We start from the raw sequence: 23,206 nt of genomic DNA, 5'->3' as shown, positions 1-23,206 counted from the left end.
GACATTGACCCGCGCTAGGCATGCGCTGTAAATCTTTCTTAAGTAACAAAGAGAAATTACTTAAAGGGCGATGCACATGTAAAATAGGTGGTGCTATGAACAAAAATTAAAAATACTAATGACAAATTCTGGCGGCAGCCACACTCCCACCCAAATCATCTAACTGATTTTTCAAACAACAAAACTATCTATTTGAAACAAAACAAGGAATTGACCGACTTGCAAAATTTATAAATACAAATGGTCTTCCCCAAATTGAGAAAATATTTCTTAGAATGTCAGGGCAGGATGAAAGTCCAGGTTAGTCAAAGCCATTTGTCTGGGTAAAGGTGAATGTCAGCTATTAAAGTCAAGCTTAGTCTTCAATCGCCTTGTCGGTGCTGCGGATCAAAACTACCAGTTTGTGTACTGGCCTTTCAAGAGTTGTCCTCTTATTTACTGGCTTACCTTTTTTGTCCAAGTCTGGGGTCGCCATGAGAAGTCGCACCTTCCGGACTAGACCATCATCACTGGACATTGTTTCCATGACTCTCGCAACTCTCCAATCTGTCCGACAAATGGCTTCATCTTTCAAGAGTACTATGTCGTCTACGTGCACATTGGTCTTCTTTTCAGTCCAAGTTTTTCTTGGTTGAAGCGTGTGCAGGTACTCCTTCTGCCATCGTGTCCAGAACAACTGTGTCAAGTATTGGACTCGACGCCATCTTTTGCGGAGATAGATGTCCTCCCTTTCAAAGCTTCCAGGTGGAGGCAGTATAAGACCGGATTTCATGGTCAGAACATGATTGGGAGTCAACGGAAGAGGACCATCAGGACTTTCCAGGTTATCCACACTCAATGGACGGCTGTTTACGATAGCCATGGCCTCATAGAGAAATGTCCGTAGAGAGGAGACATTCAACTGCGTTCCGCACTGTTCCAATAATCCATTGAGAACATTGCGCACATTTCTGATTTGTCTCTCCCATACACCTCCCATATGGCTAGAGGAAGGAGGATTCATTTTGAACTCACAGTTCTGCTCCAGAAGATTGCGGGCGACATGGTCCGCATCCATCTCACGGAGAGCTTGTTTCAGTTCATGCTTGGCTCCAACAAAATTGGAGCCCTGGTCACACTGAATCCGCCTTACGTTTCCTCGAATAGCAATGAAACATCTCAGTCCGTTGATGAATGCATCGGATGACATGTCATCCAATACTTCCACATGAATGGCTCTCATTGCCATGCATGTCAGGATGAGGCCATAGCGCTTGAGCTCTTTGCGCCCTTCTTTGATTACAAATGGACCAAAACAGTCCAGACCGCAATAAGTGAAAGGGGGCGATGGCTCAAGTCGTTCACATGGAAGGTCAGCCATCTTCTGTCCACCCAACTTGCCTCTTAGTCTAATGCAATGGGTGCATGTGCCGATCAGAGATGAGACAATGCTTCTGCAACCGATGATCCAGTATCCACTTGATCTGATTGCGTTGATGGTCATATTTCTACCTTGGTGAGAAATCTTCGCATGATAGTGAAGTGCGACAAGCATGGAAAGTCTACTACCCTTCGGAAGGATAATAGGGTGCTTAACTCCATACACCATTTCAGACCTCTTCATGCGTCCTCCCACCCGTAGGAGGTCTTGTTTGTCAAGAAATGGATCTAATTGACTCAGGCGGCTAGATTTTGACACAGCATGTTTGTCAGATTTGATTTGCTGTCTTTCATCACAGAAGGCTTCTTTCTGGACAGCATGCAGGAGATTTCTCTCAGCGACTCTTTTGATCTCAACATCATCTATGTCATGTCCCTTGCGCCTGTAACAACACCTCACTAGTACAGCTACCGCTCTAATAGCGCTGTCCAACATGGCGAAGCGGTTCAACCTATCTTCAAATGACGTAAAGGTTGAAATCTTGGTCTTTGACATTACTGTATGTACTGTCGAAGACTTCACTTCAACGTCGTCAGGAGAAACCTCTAGTGTGACATCTTGCTTAGCAACTTCACTTTCCCAAAGGAAGTCTGGTCCTCCTAACCAGTTTGACGAAAGAAGTTCCTCTGTTGTCAGTCCACGTGATGCGTAGTCAGCTGGATTATCACCGCTAGTAACATAATTCCACTGACTACAACTTGTGGTTCTCAGAATACAATCCACTCTGTTCGCAACGAACATGTGGAAGCGCTTAGACTGGTTGTACAGGTAACCCAGAACAACCTTGGAGTCGGTCCAGAAGATATTCTTGACTGAGCTGTAGTCTAGCTCCTTATTCAGTATTTTTGCAACCTTGGCAGATAAGGTTGCTGCCTGAAGCTCCAGTCTGGGGACGGTAGACTGCTTGAGCGGTGCTACTCTCGCCTTTGCCATGGCAAGAGAGCAGTGGACTTGTCCCCTTTGATTTCGTAATCTGACATATGAACATTGTCCATATCCAGATAATGAGGCATCTGAGAAGTGGTGCAATTCCACTTCCTCAGCCTCTCCGAAATCTTTGGGCTGGAAGCAGCGAGGAATCTTTGCAGTTTCTAGCTTCAGGATCTCCTGTCTCCATATTTCCCATCTTGTCCGAAGATAGTCAGGAACGGGATGATCCCAATCCATCTTTTGTTTGCACATTTCCTGCAGAATCATTCTGCCAGCAAGGACAACTGGTGCAATGAGACCAAGGGGATCATATACAGACGCAACTGTAGCTAGAATACCTCGTCGAGTGAGGGGTTGATCCTTCAGAGTAAGTCGGAAGCAGAACTCATCAGAACTGACGCACCACTGAAGCCCAAGAGCTCTTTCGATTGGTGAGGTTTGTTCACCTAGCTGAACACTTGCATTCGTGACAGTGGCACGTTCCGATTTTGGAATGGTGCTGGTTACGTCCTTGCTATTGCACACAAATTTGTGCAGACGTAGATTGCCTTTAGCACACATTTGAGTTGCGTCCTTGATTAGCACAGCTGCTTCCTGTTCAGAAGACATGCTTTTTAGGCCATCATCGACATAAAAGTTCCTCTTGAGGAAGTTGGCTGCACGGTCACCGAGTTTCTTGTGGTCCTCCGCAATCTGTTTTAAGCCAAAGTTGGCACAGCCCGGAGATGAGGTTGCCCCAAAGAGGTGGACCTTCATCCTATGATCTACTGGGGTCTTGGAGAGATCCCCATCCTCCCACCACAAGAAACGCAGATAGTTTTGATGTGGATCTGCAACCTTAAACTGGTGGTACATCTTCTCCACATCGCACATGAATGCCACAGGACCTTGGCGAAATCTCAACAGGACACCGATGAGAGGATTAATCAAGTCAGGGCCTTGCAGGAGATGGTCATTGAGGCTTGTCCCAAGATACCTGGCGCTACAATCGAATACAACCCTGACCTTGCCAGGCTTCTTAGGGTGATATACCCCATGGTGAGGAATATACCACAAGCCTTTGTCACTACTATCACCGACCATCTCTGCATCACCGCGTGCCAAGATCTCCTTCATGAATACCTTGTAGTGACTGTGATATTCAGGTTTCTTCAGGAACTGTTTCTTGAGACCTGCTAATCGACCCAAAGCAGCCTGTCGATTGTTCGGAAGAGATGGCGGTCCTTTCTTGAATGGAAGAGGCATCTCATAGAACCCATCCTCTCTCTGGCGTAAACCTTCGGTGACAACTTGAATGAATTTTTTGTCATTTTGTGACATTGCATCAGCTTGTTCAGCTTCTTGGAAGTCCCTTTCCATGAGCTGAAGGAAATCCGATGCAGTCGCTTCCTTTAAGGGAGACTGGTAAGCGAATGTCACCTTCTTGATATCGATCGGGGCCTCTACCTTCATGCTGACTGTCCTGTATGTGTGGCCAAACGAATCGAAGCTGTTGGACAAGTCAGACTGACCTCCAACAATACTCCAACCAAGGTCTGTTTGGACAGCATACGGCTCACCATTTTGGCCTCGGACTGACGTCAGAGGAGCAAGGGCCTGTGCACAATTGTAGCGCTATCATATCCTGCACACACACGAGATGAGGCCACTTGGAGGCAGTTTCTGGAGTCGGGATATGACTGTCGTCCAGAGGGATAGACTGCCTAGTAAATGTGGAGGGTAGACGAATTTTCTCCGAGGAATAAAAACCTCTGACACGAAGATTGTCATACTTGAAGGTTGAGATCGATATCTCATCTGTCAAAGTTGTCAACGACAATGTGGCAGGCTGGGATTGTACGTCCAGGTCTTGGCCGACATCTTCGGAAAGGAAGGTGGTGTTGGACATGGAGTCTAGTAGTGCATACACTAGAACCTCCTTGTCAGGCCTCTCTGTACTAGAAAGGTACACAGGCACAATCATTGATGTAAGGTCACTACGTTCATCGCCTTGTACTTTGTGCGTTACAGCTTGAGGATTTGAGGTCGATGCGGTTTGAGCTTCCTTCGGTTGGCTTGATGCCAAGTTGGCCTTGTTCGAATCTCTTTGGTCCTCATGAAGGCAGCTTGGATGCCTTTTACTGCACTTCTTGCAGACCAGTCTGCTTTGGCAATATTTAGACATATGGCCTTTTTCAAGACAGCCATAGCAAAGTCTTTCATTTTTGATGAAATCCTTTCTCTGGGACATGTCTTTCCGAAGGAATTCCCGACAGTCATTCAGGGAATGATTTTGTCTCTTGCACAACAGACATTGCTTCTGTGAAGTTGAGCCAGACGTAGAGAGGGTTACCCGTTTTGAGACTGCGGTTTCCTGTTTTCTCTCTCTAGTCTTGCCAACATCCACAGTGAGCAGAGGATCATTAGCAATGTCTGCTTCGTTCCCAATGAAAGAAACGAAGTCAGCAAACCTAGGATAACAAAGTCGCTCCCTTTTTGTCTGTGCCACCGAGCGATTCCATCTATGGACGATATGATCTGGTAGTCGAGCAACCATTCGGTTGATCTCTCGTATATCATCCAGAATGTTGAGATCGACAATCTCAGCCTTGGCTACCAGACACTGTTGAAGGAAGTCTGCAAACCGCTGCAGCCCATTGTGATCCTTGCTGGTTATCTTGGGCCACACATCCAACTTTGTCCGAAAGGCTTCAGCAATAGCAAATGGATTGCCAAACCTCTTTTGAAGGGTGCTCTTTGCTTGCTCAAATGCATTTTCTGACCTCAGGAGAAAGTAGCCACTGACTGCCTCCTTTGCTGGACCACCAAGATACCTTCGAAGGTAGTGAATTTTTTCACCAGGAGGGATGCCTCTTCGCTCTACCAGAGTAGTGAAAGCCGACACCCAATCTGGATATTGGAGTGGGTCTCCAGTGAATATTGGCGGCTCCGGAACGGGTAGACGACTCTGAGCCAAGGCATCAGCGAGATCTAAAACTGGTGATCTTGGCTGGAACATCGGAGCTTGGGGATCAAGCACTACTTGCGCTTGCTGTGACACGATGGAGGCTGGTTCATCAATCAATTTGCTTTCTAACTTGGGAGATGCCCTTGGGATCACATCAGTTGGATTTGGCTGATCTTCGATCTTTTTGACAACAGTTTTACCTCCACGCGAGGATGAAGAAGAGGCTGTGCTGGTTCCATCTTCTTCATCGTAGACTCTCATAATTGCTTCTTGTGCCTTGAGCTTGCCTTGTAGTCTTTCCTCTTCTAGTTGTCTTTTCAGCTCGGACATTTTGAAAACTACTTGCTTCCTCCTCATTTCTTCCTCAAGTTCCATTCTTTCGAGCTCCTTTTCCCGTTCATTTTGAAGCTTCTGGGCTGTAAGCTCTTCTTGTAATGCAGCGGCTTCTGCTGCGACTGCAACTCGTCGTGACGATCTGGAAGATGTCCTCGAGAGTCGTGATTGTGTTGAGTGCGCCAACCGAATTGATGGTTGTCTAGAAGAAGACATGTTGGATACCTTATCAATATCCGATAAGATATTACGAACAGAAATAGAAGATTCATCCATTGCCTCAATAACCTCATCATCAATGGAGTCTTCATTGAGCCTTTTTAGCTCAACAAATATCTCCTTCAAAGAATTGAGCCTAGCAGTAATGTCAAGCTTATTCACTGCTAAGCTATCACCATCAAGTAGATTGTATGATCGAATGCAAATCTATATGTTCAACAAAAAACTTACCTTGAAGGTCGTCTTCTTTATTCTGCAATGCTTTCTCTGTCAATTTGACAGGACGAGTGGAGCGGCGAAGTGTTTCAGGAGGTAAGTTAGTCGAGTCAGTAGTCAAGTTATTTTCAGTTGGTTGTTGCCCTTCCATATTGAACGATATATTTTTGAGGTAAATAAACCAACGAGAAAATCAGTATTTGAGATCAAATTTAAATAATCTTGACCGAAATTTGAAGTTTGAATTTGAATCAAAGTTTGGAAGTGAAATAGAAATGGGCGTGTGGAAGTGGGCTGGTAACAGCAAATGGCAGTAGCTGATAACAAATAGCAAAGATAACTGCTTTAACCCAAATCTCAATTCGGGCACGATAAAAACACAGCGCTACGCAGGACATACAATTCGATACATTCAAGCTTTGAAATAATAAAAATATCAAACGTAGCATAGAATTAATGATATTGTCATGAATCCAAATCAATTCCAATATCAACAAGGTAACCCGATTTCTAATCAATTTCAAATTATTATGACCTTTTGTTCCCTTGTTCTTAAAGGAAAACACTATCGGTAATCAGTTTCTTTTTAGTTTAGAAATTTTTTCAATCTTAATAAAAAAATATCCTTTCAAATGAACTTGATCATGTTATTTTGTCTCAAAATCATCTATAAGTGCACACACAAGGTTATTCTTGATGAGATGTTACATACACATAACAAATTCTGTAAACTTATCTCCACTCGTTAGATAAGTATTTTAAGAAAATTATAATCTTAGCTGAAAATTTAAATCCCAAACATCATAAGGGAATCAAGTCTTATGTTGTTTTAAATTACGTTATCCAAACAAATCAGAATAAATAGCTGTTACAATTCTGGGATACGAACCAAGACTCTGTTAGAGATCTTAAAGGTTTTAAATCTGAAATTCTCTCGAGAAGTTGATATGCAAGCCTAAATCAATCTTTAGCTTGTTTATTGCTTAAGTTTCCAAACGAGAAATTTCAATCGCATATAAATGTTCTAGTGTTCTTTCTTTGATTTCAATCTTCAATTATTTTGATGAAAATGAACCTGACATCCTTGAGCGATGATCAACCTCCAAGCCGTTTGATTGCCCGTGTCTTGCCGAGTTCCTCGTCAGCTTCCTTAGTGGCCAGGTGAGGACGAATGCAGTTCCAGACATCACATCAAATATTTGGCTTGAGTAGTTGATCCAATTATGGATTTCTCAGGTGTCATGTCCATCCGAGTTTTCACTGTTGCTGCCGCAGGATCAAAATAACTCAACGTTGAAACGGATGTTCATTTTCTGGTGACGAATGTCTTTATTTGACTTAACGATTGTCAAAACAAAGTAACAGTGATGAACAGTGCCGTGAAAACTGTGAACACAAAAAGTATAAAATAGCACAGAATAATAAATACCGTGCGAAAGATACAAATATATGTACACAAGTAAATATACAGATTACTTGTCAATTTAAAGAGTTGATAAACCAGATAGATGTTCTTAACGAGAGTTGTTCATACAAATATGATTTGTCAAAATGAGTATAAAAAGGGTTCATGATAAAACATTTATGATATGAGCTACAAGTCTCTTACGAGAAATTTGATAAACATGCATTAAGAGCATACTAGTTAAGACTATGAATATAAAAGCAAGTTTTATATGCTACTGATTTACAGAGAATTCTTATTCATGAATAATTACTCAAACATGAAATATTCAAATGGCTTTCCATAATTTAGCGTTAGATGTAAACAATCTCACGTGTGTGGAAAACTAGCTCACTGAACGCTACTAATCACAACATGAAAAAACACTTATAATGTATCAAAATTACAAACTGATAGATCATGTAAGTAATATGAAATTGTTCTAAATACATTTCTGCCATAACATACCTCGTTGGCAGGACTTTTCCATCCTTGGGCAGCAAAATATACCTTGAAACTTTGGCGTTTCTTGAAGACCCCACAAAACACGTATTGCTTGGGCCAGGTCGTAATTCAGAAAAGCCAAGGGTCAACGCGTTCACCGAACTTATCGGCACACGGATATCAAATAATTTGTCCAACTGGAATTTTACTTAAAACGACCAACGATTTAGTTTTGACAGAATTTACTAATGTTATTCGCATTTCAATGAACATTACTTTACATTTCAGTACATAATTAATGATAATAACTTATTTCTTATGCTTGAATGTATGGAACTATTTTCTCGTGCGTACTAAAAATGTGTTTGTAGGCCTTTTATTGACATTGACCCGCGCTAGGCATGCGCTGTAAATCTTTCTTAAGTAACAAAGAGAAATTACTTAAAGGGCGATGCACATGTAAAATAGGTGGTGCTATGAACAAAAATTAAAAATACTAATGACAAATTCTGGCGGCAGCCACAAATACAACACTGATTACAGACCTTATCATTATGATGTAGAGCCTTAAAAAAATAGGAATTTCATGTCATTATATAAGTGATGAAGAGTAAAGGTCCCATAAATGATCCTTGTGGCACACTTCTCATCCCAAGTCAATCAATGACTGAAAATATTGATATAGTAGATCTTAGTAGTTATTACTTGTACCTGTGCTACAATGTTTACTTTTCACTATTGGTTCTTACATTGGCATTAATTCTTGTGAGATATTGACATATGCTTTGCTTTTCAAGATCCATTTTATAATACTTTAAGGGTACTATGTCCCATTTGCAGGCCAAAATAATGAAAAGGTTCAATTCCACCGGTATTTGAAAGATAATACTAATTTAGAACTTCCCTCAAAATGCAAGGGCTTTAAAAGGTCTTTTTTGGGAAAATAACGACCATTAGTTGTCAAATCGACTTTAGTGATTGCAATTAATTTAGTAATGGTCTGATTTTCAGACCCTTGTACCGAATTGTCGTATATTTTGTGCTGCGCAAAGATTCAATAAGTTTAATTTTGGCCATTACAAGAAGTGGGTTAATGATGTAGATAAATGCCCATTTTATGTATGTTATTACTATAACAAGGGAAAAAGAAGTCAATCAGTCACTCTTTAGTGTTTGACAGTGAAGTCTAGAAAGTAAGCAGGTTTCCTAGGACACTGTTGAACGTTTAAATTTCACGGATATAGTAGGACATACGGTACATATAATTCCTGAAATATTTTACAGAATTTGGTGTTGGCTGGAAATGGGACTTTTAATTAAGTATGAACATCATTTTCTTTCATACACTAACAAAAAGGGAAAATGGTAAATGACCATCACTCCTAAATTAGATATTAATACTAATGTATAACTTTTTGAATAGATGTAAGATTTTGTGAATGAATCATAAGTGTATTTGCTTATAAAAACTGAACGTCAAGCTTATTGACTTGGCCTTCTATATAAATATTCTCTTCATGATGATTTTTCGATAAAGTAGATAGTTGGATGATATTAAAGAATACTGTATATTTTCCTCCCCAGATAGAGAGTTGGACAATGGACAGGACAAGATACACCCACATATAACAGCATGCAGTGGAGAGAAGTCTCATCTGTGTTTACATTGCAGTAAGACATTTACTGATGAGAATACTCTTATGCGACATCAGAAAACACACCAGGGCGAGTATGAGCTTACTCACCATCTTAGAACACATACTGGAGAGAAACCTTTCAAGTGTTCCCAGTGTGATAAGGGTTTTTCTCATAAAAATACTCTTGTTATTCATTTCAGAACACACAGTGGTGAAAAGCCTTATCGATGTCCGTATTGTGATAAAGGATTTTCTCAAAAGCATCATCTTACTAGCCACCTTAGAACACATACAGGAGAGAAACCTTTTAAGTGTTCCCATTGTAATAAGGGTTTTTCTCATAAAACTACTTTTATTAATCAATTAAGAACACACAGTGGTGAAAAGCCTTATCGATGTCCGTATTGTGATAAGGGCTTTTCTCAAAAGAGAAGAGTTACTAGCCACCTTAGAACACATACAGGAGAGAAACCTTTTAAGTGTTCCCATTGTAATAAGGCTTTTTCTCATAAAACTACTTTTATTAATCATTTAAGAACACACAGTGGTGAAAAGCCTTATCGATGTCCGTATTGTGATAAGGGCTTTTCTCAAAAGACCAGGGTTACTAGCCACCTTAGAACACATACAGGAGAGAAACCCTATAAGTGTTCCCAGTGTGATACAGGTTTTTCTTCAAAAAGCAACCTTATTAGACATTCAAGAATACACAGTGGAGAAAGGCCATATCAATGTTCCCATTGTAATAAGTGTTTTTCTCATAAAACTACTCTTATTATTCATATAATAGCACACAGTGGAGAAAAGCCTTATGATTATCGATGTCCGTATTATGATAAGGGCTTTTCTCAAAAGAGCAAGCTTACTATCCACCTTGGAACACATACAGGGTATAAACCCTTCAAGTGTTTCCAATGCGAGAAGGGTTTTTCTCAAAAGAATCATCTAACTAGCCACCTCAGAACACATACGGGAGAGAAACCCTTTAGGTGTTCCCAGTGTGATAAGGGTTTTTCTCAAAAGTCCAAGCTTACTATCCACCTTGGAACACATACAGGATATAAACCCTTCAAGTGTTTCCAATGCGAGAAGGGTTTTTCTCAAAAGAATCATCTAACTAGCCACCTCAGAACACATACGGGAGAGAAACCCTTTAGGTGTTCCCAGTGTGATAAGGGTTTTTCTCAAAAGTCCAAGCTTACTATCCACCTTGGAACACATACAGGATATAAACCCTTCAAGTGTTTCCAATGCGAGAAGGGTTTTTCTCAAAAGAATCATCTAACTAGCCACCTCAGAACACATACGGGAGAGAAACCCTTTAGGTGTTCCCAGTGTGATAAGGGTTTTTCTCAAAAGTCCAAGCTTACTATCCACTTTAGAACACACACAGGAGAGAAACCCTTTAGGTGTTCTCAGTGTGATAGGGGTTTTTCTGAAAGAAGTACCCTTAAACGTCATTCAAGAACACACAATGGAGAAAAGCTTTATCAATGCTTCCAGTGTGATAAGTGCTTTTCTGACAGAAGTTCCCTCAAACGTCATTCAAGAACACACAGCGGAGAAAAGCCTTATCAATGCTCCAAGTGTGATAAGTGCTTTTCTCACAGAAGTACCCTCAAACGTCATTCAAGAACACACAGTGGAGAAAAGCCTTATCAATGCTCCCAGTGTGATAAGTGCTTTTCTCACGGAAGTACCCTCAAACGTCATTCAAGAACACACGGTGGAGAAAAGCCTTATCAATGCTCTCATTGTAATGAGGGTTTTTCTCATAAAACTACTCTTATTAATCATTTAAGGACACATACCGTCGGCGTTAACATGAACCGTCAAATCCGTCCACTGAATTCTAAATCTCACTTACGAGAAAAACGCGTTTGAAAGTTTTGAGATTTCCCAACTTACTAGTGCAATGTATGATAATTTTTAGTCAGTGTGGAAGCCTGAAACCAGCTTACAATTTTGAACAATCGTCTAGTAATGATAAAATAAAAATGATGATGTAATTTCGCACTACGCTTTTCCACCGAAAGTGGCAAGCAGAGCGCATTCGACGGTTCATAAAACAGAAAGTGAATACGCAAAGCATGAAACCGTTGAATGTGCATTGATTCGTCGGGTTCATGCAACCGTTCTTGCGTGTTTAATACATGCGCCCAATCTGGGTCATCAAGTAATTTGGTATAGACCTACTTTCATTTTTTTGAAGGTATTACAAAGGTTTGGTATGGGGTCATAAATTTGGTTCAAATGAACATATGGGAAGCCTTTGCGATCCTACAATATTCAGTGATGGTTGTTGCGGTTGAAATCGAGTCTTAAGTTATGAAATTGTAAATGATAAACTCTTCATGTTGTATAGCTTCTTCTCAATGTCAAGATATTAATTAAGCTATAAAATAATGTTTACTGATTAAATTTGACCGATTATCTAATCCCGTTAGAAAATTCTATAACACAACTACATATTGTGAGATTTTCATGGTCGTAGCTATCATTGAACAGCCGCATACATACAGGAGAGAAACCCTTTAAGTGCTCCCAGTGGGAAACATGCTTTTCTAGAAAAAGCAGCATTATCAGACATTCAAAAACACACAGTGGAGAAAAGCCTTATAGATGTTCCCATTGTGATAAAGAATTTTCTCATATTAAGTCCAAGCTTACTAGCCACCTTAGAACACATAAAAGAGAGAAACCCTTTAGGTGTTCCCATTGTGATGAGTTTTTTTCTCACAGTCATTTAAGAATGCACAATGGGGAAGAGCCTCATCGATGTTCCCATTGTGATAAGAGATTTTCTTGCCAAAGTAATCTTAACTGTCATGTAAGGACACATACAGGAGAGAAACCCTTTAAGTGTTCCCAGAGTTATAAGGGTTTTTCTCAAATGAATCATCTTATTAGCCACCTTAGAACACATACAGGAGAGAAACCCTTTGAAATGTTCCCAGTGTGATAACGGTTTTTCTCACAGAAGTACCCTTGTTAGGCATTTAAGAACACACAGTGGAGAAGAGCCTCAACGATGTTCCCATTGTGATAAGACATTTTCTCAAAAGAATAAGCATACGAGCCACCTTAGAACACATACAGGAGAGAAACCCTTTGAAATGTTCCCAGTGTGATAACGGTTTTTCTCACAGAAGTACCCTTGTTAGGCATTTAAGAACACACAGTGGAGAAGAGCCTCAACGATGTTCCCATTGTGATAAGACATTTTCTCAAAAGAATAAGCATACGAGCCACCTCAGAACACATACAGGAGAGAAACCCTTTCATTGTTCCCAGTTTCATTTTTTTTCTTCATAAAAAGAATACACAATGGAGAAAAGCCGTACGGATGATCCTATTGTAATAAGAGTTTTTCTCAAGTACTAGAAGAAAAAAAAAATTAATGTCCTGATTGTAATAAGATATTTTCTTATAAACGAAATGTTCCTAGCCACCTTAGAACCCTTTAAGTGTTCCATTTGTGATGAGGGATTTTCTCAAAAGAATGAGTTTACTTACTACCTAAGAACACACAGGATCTTGCCATATCTTTCTCGTAGGAGGAAAGTCAATCAGCTCTGAATTCTAGTGTCCCAACAATCGTGCGACACGCTATAATTTAAGCTAATTTTGCATTCACTCTAACTAGAAGATTAACAGTGCACCAAGTATCATATTTTTTTTTTATTCATATAGCATTGTTCAAGACCTAAATCAAGAAGATTATTATCCCTAAAATTTCTATTTATGATGTAAGTGTGATTTATTGGAAAATGGGATCACGGTGGAATCGTTCATTCATTGTACGTGAGCCGTTGACAGTTGTCCAGGATTGCAAGATTCTGAACAAGCTTGTGTGAATGTCATGATGTCTATGGATATTTTTAGGAAAATGCTCATATTTATGCTTTTTTCAATCAAATTCAAGTTAGTGGTATGTCTTTTCATGAGTAGTTCTTATGTCCAACCAATTTAGCATTGGAGTAAAGCTGAACCTCGTAATTATAACAAATTCTTTGTGATTAAGAAAAATTGATTGCCTTGTAATTATTTTGAAACTCATATTTTATCAGAATAAAAGAAAACTGGAACATAAAGAAAAAAGAAAAATTATACAGTATCACACAGAGTAGTAGGAGTGACAACCTTCTTATTGGGATAAACATGTATCAGTGTTTTTTATTACAAGTTTACATGAGGAATGAACAGGGGGAAAAAAAAGGATTTTTTTTTTTTTTTTTATTCTATTTCATTTTTCATACACTTCAATTCAGTTTAATTCTTGAATAGTTTTATTTGACAATGCTTTGCAGCCATTTCTAAATATCATTTCACATTACAATGTACCATTAAACATTGCATTCAAGATGAAGTGGAAAATGTTATTTACTTAAGAATACATGTACATGTACACTGATTGAAAAATGAGTTAACAATCAGCTAAAAGAGAAAGTGGACACTCTTTATTGTTCAACATTTTCATATAATGCAAAATTAATATTTAGTGAAAGTAATTATTACAGTGTGGTACAGAGTAATCATTGGCTCATATTAATCAGTATTTATCTTTTCAATTTATCAGATTTATTATTTATTTATGTACTTCAATTCAGTTTAAAAGCTTAATTTTCTATGTGTAAAGTGGCTAATTAATTTGTATATATAGATATATGCACAAAGTCACTTCAATTACCCCGGTATGTAACTTAAGGAAAGTAAAGACGAAAACCCAAACGAGAATCATTATTATGTATGACTATTATTTTTTCATCACCGAAATGTATCAATGTTTTATATCATATTTCTATTCTTTGTCGACTTTGAGCTTTTATTTTACATTGTGAGCAAACCAAATATTCATGTTGAATGGCATTGGACAAAATAATGTTTATACATTGAATGAAATAGGTGTTAGTCAATTTATGTTTGTAGCCATGTGTAATGTACTACGTGTACATATTGTTTGTAATGCACATTCTCAGGTGCAGAAGTCTGTCAAAGAATTTGATTTGTATGCCAAGAATTGTTTTATAGGCATGTTTTCATTGTAGAATCAAGTCTTTCATGTTCTTCATCAAACTCATACATGTAGATTGTATTCATCCGTGTCCCTGATGTTTTTTTTTTTATACAATAAATTACAGCCTTTTATCTTTGTACGTCTTGGAATCTCTCTTCTGTCTTTATTTTTTAAACCTTTGTTTTTGGAATCTCATATTTTGTAGGTATTCACCTCATCTCTCTTCTTAAAGGAGAAAGTCACCCGTTCGTACTAAACAGGGCTAATTAACACTAACTGATGCCCGGGACACGTGGGCACCTAAAATCTAAATCCATCCAGTTCCCCCCCCCCCCCCCACAAGTTATAAGATTTCAGCATATGGCTCACGCATGCATACTCTTAAGAGCTAAATTTCAGACCTCCTCCCCCCCCCCCCCCCCCCCCCCCCAAAAAAAAAAAAAAAAAAAAAAATCAGTGGAAAGCCCTGAATTAGAGCAGAAAATGGAAACGGATCAGTGAAAAAATTGAGGAAAATCTGATACAATAAATCAATAAACATCTATCGGTATCCCGAAGTTGATGGCCTAACTCTCACAGATTTTAGCCTTAAATAGAACTATTCAAGAATGCACAGTGGAGAAAAGCCTTATAAATATTCCCATTGTGCATATCCAGACAATAAAACTTCTAGGACAACCACCATCTAGGACAACTACCCCCACATAAGTACCCCTAGAATAACCATCCTCCAGGACAAGTATACCCCAGACAACTTACCCCTAAAGGGCAACCGCCCTCTAGGACATATACCTCTTTGACATCTACCACCTATACCACCCAACTACCCCCGGACAATAACCACTTAGGGTAATTATCAATCGGTGGTATAGTTGTCCTAGAGGGTAGTTGTCTGGGGGTGCCTGTTCTTAAGGAGGCCAGGGGGGGGCGGTAGTAGTAGTACATCATGAAGCGGTCCGTAAACGAGGGGAATCGTAAAGATTCAAATTTTAAAAAAAACAGCAGGTGTTTGAAAACACGTGAAAAGGCCAAAAGCAAACCCAATATGCTGGAAATGAGTTTAGAAAACTACATGGGGTATGGACTATGTTGCGTGTTAACTAGTAATCCCACATAATTCCCTTTTTTAATTAAACTACCAAAAAGCAGTATCCCTCCAGACAAGAAAACACTTAATAAATGATCACATCCAGACAAATTGATTATGGTTAAAAACTGGTTCTATATTCTATAATTTCACATAAGATACAATGATTACAGAATTATCAGAAACCTCTTCTGTCTATCTCAACAGTGACAGACAATTAAACTATCACTAGGCCCTTGGTAGTTACTATTAATAATCAAACATAGATAACTTCCAACAGCACATTAATGTAAAGGAGACTCAACTTAGTCACTATGGTATTAATGATTACCGCTGAATACAAGTCTCGAAATATCAGGAGTCTAGCTGTTCAGTACAACTTAAAACAGTACTAAAACAAGTCAGTTAAATATCATTCCCACTGCATGAATAATAACAGTCAAGAAAATACTACTCAAATCTAAGCTAGACAGCGTTTAGATTTACTTACATAGGCACGAAATATTGTGGTTCAAGAAACCGCTAAACAAATCTCTACTTGTGTATGTGTACGGAATGCACAACACGAGAATACAACAATATATCGGTGGATCTAGACTATAGCAGATCTAGATCAGTAGACCAGGCATAGGCCTAGAACTAGTGCAATTATAAACATGTAAAATATGTGTTAGTAAGCGTACGCACTCAACAACAGGCACTCAGTCAGTCAAAATAAGGCCTCACAATGATAAACAATGCAAAGCATAAATCACAATATAATTAACGTTACGTGAGTCATTGGAGTTGAATTCAAAGTAGATCTTCTTCAAGTTCTAGGTAGATGTAGAAACTAGCTAGTCGAAAACAGTGGTCGACGAGCTGGTTGTCGATCGCGCAGGATATGCAGACGATGATCGACGCTAGGTGAAGACAACGATGATGACAACAATGATGAAGACGACGCTGGTGAAGACAGCGATGATGAAGTCGACGATGAAGACGACGCTGGTGAAGACAGCGATGATGAAGACAACGGTGATGAAGACAACGATGATGAATCAGTTAACAGATGAATACAATGATGATGCAGTCAATGTCAATAGATCAACTTCAGTGACTTGCGATGCAGGTCGAAGAATCAAATGTCGAGACAATATATATATCATATGAAGTCGATGATAAAAGGTTGTCAAACAATAATGCAGGTGAGAAAAAACGTTAGATCATATTAAATGTTCTATTCTCACTGCTGGTGAATTAAAGTGTCGTCAATGTTGAACATCGAGAGAGTCAAAATATATCTTGCAAAACGTACAAGATGTAAATAGGTGAGCACGTCCACCGGGAATGGTCCGGGGACGTAGCAGTTCAATCCTCGTTGGATACAATTTTCTAGGTACAAATATCAACACAATGACAGCATGTGTGTATACCAATATTAAAACAGCTCACTGATTCCCGCACAGGAAAATCAGAAGAGCGCCAATCAACTACAGCGCGATTGGTTCAAAACAAGCGCACATGTATGTTAATAAGGCATGTGATCTAAATACTTATGAATAAATACGCGTACATCTATGTTAATTGGTCATGTGATCAAAATACTAATGAATAAACATCGTTATATAATAAATCGAGTTAAAACCAGTTCTGAGGACATGGCGTAATACCAAATCCTCGAACTCTCAATGACTTCTAAAGCGGCCATTTTGGATTAAAAACACAATATGTATACCAGTGAATTATAAATGAATGCACTGTAACATTTGTCGCTACATTAACCCCCCTACTAGACCCGAGCTTGCGTAAGCTCCGAGGGGCGAAAATACACAATTAAAAATATAAAGGAAACATATGTACAAAATACATTAATATACATGAAAATAACCACTATTTATGCGACACGTTCAATGTAGTGAACCTGAACGTACCTTTGCGGCCAGTGGACGTGGCGGCCTGAACGTGTGACACGCGCAGCAGGTTGCGATTTCACCAGAGCAGGAGCAGGCGTAGGAGCAGGTGCAGGAGCAGGCGCAGAGGTTGCGCGAAGTGCTGTGCGCAGAGGGGAGGAGACGGTAGGCTCTCCCTCTAGAGGCACGTCAGCCGCGGTAGTCCTAGCCGAAACGCTTTCCAAAAATGCGGGTTTCAGTCGATCAATGCTTACAGAAACATGCTTGCCCTTTTGCTCAATAACGAAAAACTTCGGGTTTCGTTTGAGAACCTTGAACGGACCCAAATACGGAGGCTGTAATGGCTTACGGACAGCATCGATACGCAAGAAAATATGCGTACAAGTATCGAGAGACCTATGTACAAAACTGGTCTGTGGTGACCTACGTGTCGCTGTAGGCGCTAAAACAGACATATGGTCCTTCAAGCGTTGGACGTAGTCCGCGGGGTCAACAGTATCGTGTCGCGTAGGCACTATCAGCTGGCCTGGAAGACGCAACGCCGTCCCGTAGACTAGTTCGGCAGCGGAAGCTCCAATGTCTTCCTTAATAGCTGCGCGGATACCCAACATGACCAAAGGAAGGTATTCTTGCCAACGGTTCGGCTCGGGTTGAGATTTGAGAGAGGCTTTAAGTTGCTGATGGAACCGTTCCACCATACCGTTGGCCTGCGGGTGGTAGGCCGTGGTGGCTATGGTCCGACAACCTAGCAAGTTAGCTAATGCAGTGAAAAGCGCAGATTGAAACTGACGACCTCGATCATGCGTAATCGTGGCTGGAGCTCCAAAGCGAGCTACCCAGTTTTCCACTAGAGCTATGGCTACTGTTTCGGCAGTGGCATCCGCTATCGGGATCGCTTCGGGCCAACGGGTGAACCTGTCGATACAAGTCAGCAGATAAATGTGCCCTTTCGAGGGCGGTAGTGGCCCAACAAGATCAATATGAACGTGTGCAAAACGGGCATCGGGGTTGGCAAAAGTGCCAAGCGGTGAGTGCGTATGACGTTGGATCTTTGCGCGCTGACATGGGATGCAAGTACGCGCCCATGTACAAATGTCCTTGTTCATACCCCGCCACACAAAACGGGCCGCTATAAGCTTTTGCGAAGCTTTAATGCCCGGATGCGCGAGATTGTGCAGATTGTCAAACAACGATCGACGGTGCGCTACCGATACATACGGCCGCGGATGCCCTGTGGACATGTCGCACCAAATGTGCGCGTCCCCTTCCGGAAGGAGGACCTTCTCAAATTTGAGCGAGGTTGACGTGTCTGAGCGCAGAGCAGCGAGCTCAACGTCATCGACTTGGTCGGTCGCGACTACACGCAGGTTAATCAAGTTCGGTAATTGCACTGAGTCAATCTCGGTGCGAGAAAGTGCATCAGCTACCTGATTATCAACGCCTCGAATATGGCGTATGTCGGAGGTAAACTGTGACACGTAATCGAGTTGCCGCGCTTCCCTAGGGGAATGTCGATCGGGCGATGTCTTGAGTGCGAAGGTAAGAGGCTTGTGATCTGTAAAAACAAAAAAATCACGCCCCTCTAAGAAGTATCGGAAATGGCGTATTCCGAGGTAAATGGCTAGCAGCTCTCGACCAAAGGTACTATACCTAGTCTCGGGAGGCTTGAGGCGGCGAGAAAAGAACGCAAGCGGTCGCCACTCCCCTTCATGGAGTTGCTGTAACACACCACCTACGGCGAGATCGGAAGCGTCTACCGCGAGGCTTGTAGGTAGCTCAACAGACGGGTATGTAAGCATCGTGACGTTCGCGAGGTCCTCTTTGACAGCCGCGAAAGCAGAGTCGCACACAGGGGACCAATCTAACGCCTTTCGAGAGCGCTTAGGTTGCTTGCGCAGCAAATCAATCAAGGCGGCCAGCGAGGATGCGCACTTAGGCATAAATCGGCGGTAAAAATTAACCATGCCTAAGAACCGGCGCAGCTGGCGTAGCGAGGTAGGGCGCGGAAATTTGCGAATTACCGCGACCTTGTCATCCATCGGGGAGACGCCCTGGGCAGTCACATGGTGCCCTAGAAAGTCTAGTGCTTCGACTCCAAACTGGCATTTGTCAGGATGCACTACTACTCCATAATCACGGAGGCTTGTGAACAGCTGGCGCAAATGAGTCTCGTGCTGTTCGGGATTCTCGCTGGCAACAAGAATATCATCAAGATACACGAATACAAATGGCAGGTCACGGACGACCCTATCAATAAACCTTTGAAAGGTTTGCGCCGCATTGCGTAGTCCGAATGGCATGCGTCGGAAATGGAATAACCCAAAAGGGGTTGTCAGCGCGGTCTTCTTCACATCATCAGGGTGTACGGGGATCTGATGATATGCGCGCACTAAGTCAACTTTGGAAAATACGCACTTGTCTCGCAACTGTGCGGCAAAGTCGTGAAGGTGCGGGATGGGATAGCGATCCGGGACGGTCACGCGATTAAGAGCGCGGTAATCGCCACATGGTCGCCAACCGCCTGACTTCTTTGGCACCATGTGGAGCGGCGACGCCCATGAACTGTCTGAGGGCTCGACAATGCCCAAATCGAGTAACCGGCCAAACTCGTCTTTAGCGATCTTGTGTTTGTCCGGCGCTAAGCGTCGAGGTCGTGCCGAAACTGGTGGGCCGGTTGTGAGTATTCTATGTGTGACGTCATGTTTCAACGGACAGTTCTTAAACATGGGCCGAGTTACTTCTGTGAACTCGGCAAGCAAGCGCTTGTAGACAGAATCGGAGTCCACCTGCACTATTGTTAGGTTCAGCGACGGTAAGTCGGAGGCGATGCCATGTACGGACAGACTAGTGGTGGCATCCCAAAGTCGGTTGGTGCGCAAATCCACCAGTAAGCCGTAATATCTCAAAAAATCTGCGCCGAGGATAGGCTGCGAAACATCGGCCAATATGAATGACCACTTAAACGAACGCCGCAGCCCAATACACACTGTGAGCTCACGCTGCCCATATGTGCATATGCGCGTCTTGTTTGCAGCCTGCAAAACGAGTGGCATAAGGTGCCTCTTATCAGCGGTGTTGGCAGGAATTACGCTTACCGCGGCACCCGTATCGACCAAAAATCGTGTCCCAGAATCTCTATCTGTGACATAGAACAAGCGACCGTCACGAAGAGGGCCAGTGAGGGGTGTCGCGCCCACCTCCTGGCCTAGTTGTTTTCCGCCGGCTTGCTATATGTGCATGGCGGGCGGCACTGGTGAGCCTTGTCACCCCACTTCTCATGATACCAGCAAACTTCAGAAGTGCTCGCTGATTTATAGCCGGATGAGTCGCGCTTCCTGTTGCTGCTCATGCTTCTCATGCTGCTGCTTCGGCTCCGCATGCGACCGATAGTGGCGGTCAATTCCTTGACCAATTTCGTGAGCGCAGCAACTTGGTGCTGAAGAGTATTGGGTTCAGTCATGACGCCGCGCCACGTCCACTGTTTACACAACTAAATTCAATGTATCAGTAAGAAATGTGATTATCTAATGGTAAAAAAATTTTTTTTTATTAATAAGCAAAGGTAATCTAAATGTTTCTTATCTCAGGGGGATCACGTCGGGGTCACCAATTTAGAAAACTACATGGGGTATGGACTATGTTGCGTGTTAACTAGTAATCCCACATAATTCCCTTTTTTAATTAAACTACCAAAAAGCAGTATCCCTCCAGACAAGAAAACACTTAATAAATGATCACATCCAGACAAATTGATTATGGTTAAAAACTGGTTCTATATTCTATAATTTCACATAAGATACAATGATTACAGAATTATCAGAAACCTCTTCTGTCTATCTCAACAGTGACAGACAATTAAACTATCACTAGGCCCTTGGTAGTTACTATTAATAATCAAACATAGATAACTTCCAACAGCACATTAATGTAAAGGAGACTCAACTTAGTCACTATGGTATTAATGATTACCGCTGAATACAAGTCTCGAAATATCAGGAGTCTAGCTGTTCAGTACAACTTAAAACAGTACTAAAACAAGTCAGTTAAATATCATTCCCACTGCATGAATAATAACAGTCAAGAAAATACTACTCAAATCTAAGCTAGACAGCGTTTAGATTTACTTACATAGGCACGAAATATTGTGGTTCAAGAAACCGCTAAACAAATCTCTACTTGTGTATGTGTACGGAATGCACAACACGAGAATACAACAATATATCGGTGGATCTAGACTATAGCAGATCTAGATCAGTAGACCAGGCATAGGCCTAGAACTAGTGCAATTATAAACATGTAAAATATGTGTTAGTAAGCGTACGCACTCAACAACAGGCACTCAGTCAGTCAAAATAAGGCCTCACAATGATAAACAATGCAAAGCATAAATCACAATATAATTAACGTTACGTGAGTCATTGGAGTTGAATTCAAAGTAGATCTTCTTCAAGTTCTAGGTAGATGTAGAAACTATAGCTAGTCGAAAACAGTGGTCGACGAGCTGGTTGTCGATCGCGCAGGATATGCAGACGATGATCGACGCTAGGTGAAGACAACGATGATGACAACAATGATGAAGACGACGCTGGTGAAGACAGCGATGATGAAGTCGACGATGAAGACGACGCTGGTGAAGACAGCGATGATGAAGACAACGGTGATGAAGACAACGATGATGAATCAGTTAACAGATGAATACAATGATGATGCAGTCAATGTCAATAGATCAACTTCAGTGACTTGCGATGCAGGTCGAAGAATCAAATGTCGAGACAATATATATATCATATGAAGTCGATGATAAAGGTTGTCAAACAATAATGCAGGTGAGAAAAAACGTTAGATCATATTAAATGTTCTATTCTCACTGCTGGTGAATTAAAGTGTCGTCAATGTTGAACATCGAGAGAGTCAAAATATATCTTGCAAAACGTACAAGATGTAAATAGGTGAGCACGTCCACCGGGAATGGTCCGGGGACGTAGCAGTTCAATCCTCGTTGGATACAATTTTCTAGGTACAAATATCAACACAATGACAGCATGTGTGTATACCAATATTAAAACAGCTCACTGATTCCCGCACAGGAAAATCAGAAGAGCGCCAATCAACTACAGCGCGATTGGTTCAAAACAAGCGCACATGTATGTTAATAAGGCATGTGATCTAAATACTTATGAATAAATACGCGTACATCTATGTTAATTGGTCATGTGATCAAAATACTAATGAATAAACATCGTTATATAATAAATCGAGTTAAAACCAGTTCTGAGGACATGGCGTAATACCAAATCCTCGAACTCTCAATGACTTCTAAAGCGGCCATTTTGGATTAAAAACACAATATGTATACCAGTGAATTATAAATGAATGCACTGTAACATTTGTCGCTACATGAGCACTAATTTAATAATAAAAGTAACTTAGTATGAAGTTTTTTGTTCCCTTTAAAGGGCATATCTGAGCCATTTGCAAGTTGAATTGATCGAGAAAAATAAAATAAACGGAACAATGTAAGTTTCTTTAAAAAGTGGATGGAAAACAAGAAATTTAAATCGTGGATTCTCGCAAAATTGCATGATACTGTGATGTAAAATCAGGTAGGCTTCATGAAATG

At 41.0% G+C, this 23,206-nt stretch overlaps 1 protein-coding gene and 1 long non-coding RNA gene across 2 annotated transcripts; both read right to left on the bottom strand.

The window, feature by feature from the left end:
• Positions 1-355: 355 nt before the first annotated feature.
• On the bottom strand, positions 356-5,846 carry LOC115923699. Its single transcript, XM_030984923.1, has 2 exons — positions 4,100-5,846; positions 356-3,924 (listed from the first exon to the last, which is right to left on the bottom strand). Exons 1-2 carry the CDS (start codon positions 5,844-5,846, stop codon positions 356-358), a joined length of 5,316 nt encoding a protein of 1,771 aa, XP_030840783.1.
• Positions 5,847-7,370: 1,524 nt separating this feature from the next.
• Positions 7,371-8,480, bottom strand: LOC115923427. Its single transcript, XR_004063875.1, has 2 exons — positions 7,978-8,480; positions 7,371-7,451 (listed from the first exon to the last, which is right to left on the bottom strand). It is a non-coding gene; the product is annotated as an uncharacterized LOC115923427 (long non-coding RNA).
• Positions 8,481-23,206: the final 14,726 nt, after the last annotated feature.

Source organism: Strongylocentrotus purpuratus, unplaced genomic scaffold (genome assembly GCF_000002235.5).
Source record: "Strongylocentrotus purpuratus isolate Spur 01 unplaced genomic scaffold, Spur_5.0 spur5_scaffold_14, whole genome shotgun sequence".
NCBI lineage: Eukaryota > Metazoa > Echinodermata > Echinoidea > Camarodonta > Strongylocentrotidae > Strongylocentrotus > Strongylocentrotus purpuratus.
This window is presented reverse-complemented; position numbering and strand designations above follow the sequence as displayed.

Coding starts and splice junctions, on each gene's coding strand:
- LOC115923699 (XM_030984923.1), bottom strand. CDS start 5,846: ATGTCTTCTTCTAGACAACCATCAATTCGGTTGGCGCACTCAACACAA. Junction 3,925..4,099: donor TGACAATCTTCGTGTCAGAG/GTTTTTATTCCT, acceptor CTCTGACGTCAG/TCCGAGGCCAAAATGGTGAG.